At 29.8% G+C, this 6,439-nt stretch overlaps 1 protein-coding gene and 1 pseudogene across 1 annotated transcript; both read left to right on the top strand.

The window, feature by feature from the left end:
• The first annotated feature begins 2,170 nt into the window (after positions 1-2,170).
• On the top strand, positions 2,171-3,032 carry LOC120181533. The gene is made up of 3 exons (XM_039186633.1): positions 2,171-2,297; positions 2,402-2,605; positions 2,894-3,032. The coding sequence occupies exons 1-3, from the start codon at positions 2,230-2,232 to the stop codon at positions 2,970-2,972; spliced, it is 351 nt and encodes a 116-aa protein (XP_039042564.1). The 5' UTR covers positions 2,171-2,229; the 3' UTR covers positions 2,973-3,032.
• A 1,536-nt stretch (positions 3,033-4,568) lies between these two features.
• LOC120181625 lies at positions 4,569-5,941 on the top strand (annotated as a pseudogene).
• The last annotated feature ends 498 nt before the right edge of the window (positions 5,942-6,439 follow it).

Genomic DNA, 6,439 nt, shown 5'->3' with positions numbered 1-6,439 from the left:
GGTGGTTGGCCGGTGAACGGAGTTTCCTCCGGTGAGGGAATTTAGAGAGAAGAGAGAGTTTCTCTCCCTTTAGAGAGAGAACAAAAAATTACAAATGAGAATGAAGTAATGATTTTAGGATTATATTGGCCTATTTATACACTTATCAAAACTACGTCGTTTTGGTGAGGGAGTGTGTGTGCAATTTCAAAATTGTTAAATCACTTCCATGATCCATGTATTTTATAATCTTCTATTATAGTCAACAAAATCAGGTTTCTATATCTTTTAATTTTGTCTTCACCTTTTATTTATTTTCATTTTAGTCACTAAATGTATATTTATATATATTTAAATAATATTTTAGGATTATTTACACTTTTAATATATATATTTTATAATATTTTGAATATTGACTAATAATTTATATTATTTTTATTTAATCATATATTTTATTTTTATTTCGAATTTACTTATTTATTATTTTTATCACGTAGATATCCAAATAATCTATACTAGCTTTAAAATAAAATAAATAAATAAGTAATAATAACAAATTGAAAAGAAAGAGCATTAATTTTTCTTTTATTATATTTTAATACTATTCACGTTTTTTTAAAAAATATATATATTATTTTACTTTAATATTTTGTTTTTTTAAAGAGCACTACATTGGATGCTACACTTTAAATTATATTAATATAAGCACTAACTTTTGTTTTATTATTTTTAAATACTAATCCCATGATTATTGGTTTTAATATATAATAATGTTAGTACTTTTAAATTTTATTCTTTAAATTACTATAATATTAATATATTATGTTAATTAATGTTTTTTTAATAAACGTTTTTATTTTTTTTTCATATTATTTTATTCATTTACACATTTTTAAATAATCATAATATCTTATGTTAATTAATTTAATTAATTTTATAATTTAATTAAAGAATAATATTTTTTATTGTCTTAGTAATTAAATATTCTATTTTAAATATTTTAAAATAATAAATATATTACTTATAAAAAAACCTAAAAATGTATTTATTTTATTTTTTGGTTATATCAAATTATTTTAATATTATTTCTTGGGAAGAATGATCAAATTTTTATTATTTCGATCGGAAAGAGAAATATTTGTCCTAAAATATTTTAGGAAATAGTTTCTCTTCGATTGGAAATATTGGAATATTTTATATTTTTCCTTACAATTTTCTTTAAATATAATTATGCAATTGAATATGAAATAAAAGGATCGTAAAATAAATTTATATTTGAATTCTTAGATTTCTACTAATAGAGACAATATATAATCAACAGGTACCAATTTTGGGCGTTATGGGGGTGCTAATCCTTCCCCAAACGTAACCGACCACGAATCCCTTTTATTTATTAAAAGAATGAATTTTGGTTATACGCAGACCAGTTTATCTTTTAAAAGATGATTTTTAGGTATTCAACCTACCTAATCCAAAAAGGTCGATGGCGACTCCAAAAACATTTATTTTAAATAAAAATCATTTTTGTCCACATTATTTTTCCCGCTAAGTAAAATTTCGTGCCCGGGCAAAAACTGGTTACGACAGCTTGCTTAACATATGATGTCTATGGAGTTAAGTCATTGACCATGCATGTTCTCATGTTTTTATGGTATCTTATTGCATGTTTAAATATCCATCATCAAACATATGGTCAATGATATGAGTTATGCATTGTGAGACTTTAGTCTGTGTTTCACTTGCAACTGCATACCTAGTACCTACTCTAATCAACAATAACAGTTATAGTTGAGTCAGTTATTATAGCTGTTATTTTTCAGTGTGGTGGATGGATGTTGACCTTGCATTGAGAAGTTATATCTCAATTTAAGAAACATTAGCACAGAGTTTTGGCACAAGTGTAGATTTTTCTGTCTTTAAGTTGTAAGTGTAGACCTTACAATGATCCTCAGATGAGATTGAGCATGTATATATAGTTTAGGCATTCATGTTCATTGTGCAATTATTATGCTGTGCCAGTGCTTTTGGTATACTGTGTTCTAAGTTTTTTTTTTTTTTTGTACTTCATCATCAAACGGTTTCTGCAGTATTTTAAAAAGATCTTGAGGTTATACGCTGGTACAAAGTTGATCACGCACCCTAGGCCTAATATTTTGGAGTGTTACACCATATATTGTTGCACAAAAGCTGCATTGTGATGTTTCTAGTTTATGTAATTGAATATAACTGTTTTCATGTAGGCCTTCAACAATGCAACTCTACCCCCTTCAGTGCAAGCTACTTTCCCTTACATATTTGTTGTTAGCAAGTACTTACAGGTAAATGAGTACTCTTGGAGTTCTATGCCCTAAAACTGTATATAAATTCTTTCAACGAGAAGTAGTCTTGCAGTGAAGCTTACACATCTAAACTTTTGATTCAGGCAGGAACTTTTGATCTTGTGGGTACGATTATCTATGAGATTGACCAGCAGCCATTCCAAAGTATATTCTATAACGGTACCATTGAAGTTGCTGAGGCTGGTGGTTTCCTCAGTGTTGAGTCCGTGTTTCTTGTTACCCTTGGTATTGCACTTCTTGTTCTCCTTGGTTTGTGGCTTCATGGTCAATTTCAGCGTATCACCAAGGTATTTTAGTTATGCCACCTTCAGTTGTATATTAATTTATTGCAACAACTACGTTCAACAATACAGTATCATGATACATCATTAATACTAGCTCCTCTTCCGGGAATTGTAAATATGTGTGATGTTTAGTTCTTGCATTAAAGAAAGCTTCAATTAGCCATGTTACTTTATTGTGTCATGCACACCTGTAAGGAGAGAAAGCCAGAGGGAGAAGTGCTCGTGTACATGTTATCTTATGTTTCGTTTATGGAATAAAGCTAACGTGTTTTGACTTCTTTGTTTTGCTAGAAAACTAAGAGGGCTCCAAAGGTGGAAGTCGGGACTAGGGCTACCGATGCCTCAATGGACGAATGGCTTCAGTTTATGACTAATCTTATACATCATCATCACATCTCATTATTTCCATTTTAGTTAGCTTTACTTTTCTTCTCCTTTCATTCCCGAGAAGCATCATGTGTTCATCTCGGACTTAAATTATTAAATATATTCTATTCTTACCTTAAATTATTAAATATAAATTAATTCTTATTTTAACTTAAAACATATCTTTTATTCTTATCTTAACTTAAAAATATATTTTTATTTTAACTAAAAAATATATTTTATTTTTATCTTAACTACAAAAAAAATGTATTATACTTTTATCTTAAATTTAAAATATTATCATAATATAATATAAATATTTGAGTTAGGATAAGAATAAATTATATTTTTAATTTAAGATAAGATTAAAATATATTATTTTAATTAAAATAATAATAAAATATATTTTTAGGTTTAAAAAAATAAAATAAAATAAATAAATTAAGATAAAATATATTTTTTAATGTTAAGATGTAAAATTAATTTAATATGTGAATTTAAGTTAATATATATAAAATATTAAGAATTTAAGTTTCCACTAATATACAACATATATCATATATGTAGTAAAGTTTGAACCAATTAACTACTTTGACTCAATTGCTGAGCCTTGTTTCTTGTACTAAGGAACCCTAAATTCAATTCTCATGGGTTTCATTTAAACGCCCCAAAATTTTCTTTCCCCTAGATTCAATTCTCACGGATGGTGACACATGTCATTACACTTGACACTAGTGATACATGGTACCATTTGATTTGAGGGTTACATTTATTTTAATTTATTAAGATTAAGACCAATTTGATAGAATATATAAGTAACACTGACCAAATGTGTAATTATATCAAATATTTTAACTTCCACATCAGCTACTCCTTTAAATGTTAACAACAAGTGGCTTAATTGAATGCATTTAAATAGTTGAGTGACCTGATTAAAAATTTCAAGAATGGTGGTCAAAATGAAAAAGGGCAATAGTTAGATGGTCACTAGTATAGTTTACCATTTAATTTAAATAATTTATCTTTAATTTTTAACTAATTTATAATTATACGCTGAGCCCTTTAACATTTTAAATTTTTATAAGTTAGATTAATGATGCTCATTATTAGTGGTATTCATTAGTTCTCGTTGAGCGTTGTAGAATTTTCCTATAGAAAATAATTAGTATTTTACCATGTTACATCACAATTGTCTCTAAATTAACAGTTAAATTTACTGATCAATGATTAAATATAAATAAAATGAATATTAAATATGATTTTAGAGAAGAAATAATTTGGTGATAAAAACACAAAAATAAAAATAGATGGAGAACCAAATAATAGAATTTACCCTAAATTATTTATGAGAATTAAATAGAGTGAACGGGTCTGCCTGTCCTCGGGATTCATTTAAAAAAAATATGGAGGCCGCAACTCAAACAATTACCAAAATTCTGAGCGCATAGTTACCCAACTATACCACTAATCTCCCAAGTTTTTCAAAAACAAAATCCCAAAATGGCGCTTTTGATTTCACCCCTTTTATCCCCCCCTCTCTTCTCTTCATTCCCAATCTCCTTCCTTTCTCTGCAAAGCTGAAGTGAACCAGCAAGAGGCAATGGCGGATCAGCAAAACTACGTTAGACTGACAAGGGCAACTGCCAAGAAGAGGGCTACCGAGTCGGCGGGGATAACGGTGGAGACTGTCTCCAATACGAAAAGGGTTGTTTTGGGAGATATTTTCAATTTATCTAACGTTTTTGACTCGGTTAATGAGGTTCAAGGGAATAAGACAACCAAAGGGAATGCGAAGAGAAAGGCTGGAGTGGTAAAGCCGCTTTTACATGAGGCGAAAGAGAACGCTGAAGTTGAAAAACCGGTGGATATTGATGCCGTGTCTAATGTTGACCCACAAATGTGTGGGTTTTATGCGTCTGATATCTATGAATATCTTCATCAAATAGAGGTATTCCCTTTTCTTTCATTCATAACTATTTAGTTTTAGTTGGTAAATGTTAGGCAAGAGTTATGTTTTTCCTTGTCAATGAATACTTTTAGGCTGCAATGATAAGAGGCAATGATAAGAGGCAATGTTTATACTGGGGTATTGCTTGAACTTGGCTTGGCAATTGATATGGGGGATTTGGGTTATGATACTTGTTAATTTGTTGTAGGTTTTTGAGAGGGACCAAGGCATGAGTTTAGGCTGGGGTGTGCTTGTAAAATTTTAAGAGGGAGGGAAAACATATTATTAATAGAAAATAAATATTTAAAATATATGACAATTCAAAATTTTCATGGGTGATTGACTCAGCTGCTCTCTTCTGTCCATCCCTGATTATTGGGTATATTGATGATGGCTATAAGTGGGATTTCTGCTAAAGTCACCGAAGTGATAACTTTTTATGATGCAATTAATATTAGATGGATCCAAAGAGAAGATCTTTACCTGATTACATTGAGAAGGTATAGAAGGATGTTAGTACCAACATGAGAGCGATTTTGGTGGATTGGTTGGTGGAAGTTGCAGAGGAATACAAGCTTGTTTCAGACACTTTGTATTTGACAGTTTCCTACATTGATAGATTATTATCTTCAAATGCTCTCAGCTGGCAGGGACTTCAACTATTGGGTGTTTCTTCAATGCTCATTGTCTTGTAAGCTTCTCAATTCCTTGATATTTTCTTCTTGTTTTTTTTCTAATTAAAATTATTGTAAATGTTGTCGTTACTTATTGCCTTTTTTTTCCTGTTTTCAATTAGAAAATATGAAGAAATCCTCCAAATGCTAAAGTTTTTTGTTATATAACAGATAATACATACACAAAAGAAGAGGTAACATTTCCTTTCTTTCTACTTGTTTACTTTTATTCTTCAGTCACTCACTGAATGTTGTTGGCTAAACATGAAGGTGGTGAAAATGGAAGCAGACATACTCTCGTCTTTGAAGTTTGAACTGGGCAATCCTACAGTTAAAACATTTTTGAGGTAAGAGTTGGTTGGAAAGTATATTTGTAACTTATCCCTATATTTATATATATTGCTTGATTCAAGGCCTTTAGTAAGCAAAAGGAGTAATATCATTGGTTCAAAACTTGGCTGATATGAAGCAGCTATGAAAGCCAAAATTGATTCTTGTGTATTTTTCTTATTATTCCTAGTTTTGTTCTTCTCCCTCGTTGAATATTCAAAGTTGCAGAGAATTGAATTTTTTTCATCTACTTCTTATGTATGCAATGAAGAAACTGTTGGGGAAACCGAGTTATTTCCCACACGAACGTAGTTTCAAAATTGACCTAAAATGTCAAGATCAAAACCACCAAAGGTTGCCCAGCGGATAAACTCGTGAAACTATTGATTATTGAAACACAATGAAAAAACTGAATAAAGAACAATAAAGGAGAGAACACGCCAAATTTACAAGGTTCGACAAGAATATCGTCTACTCCTCGGGCACCACACTGGATGATAACTTCACTATCAACAAATA

Source organism: Hibiscus syriacus, unplaced genomic scaffold, assembly GCF_006381635.1.
Source record: "Hibiscus syriacus cultivar Baekdansim isolate YM2019G1 unplaced genomic scaffold, ASM638163v2 tig00003721_pilon, whole genome shotgun sequence".
Classification (NCBI taxonomy): domain Eukaryota; kingdom Viridiplantae; phylum Streptophyta; class Magnoliopsida; order Malvales; family Malvaceae; genus Hibiscus; species Hibiscus syriacus.
The sequence above is the reverse complement of the archived record's forward strand: the minus strand, read 5'-3'. Positions and strand labels throughout refer to the sequence as shown.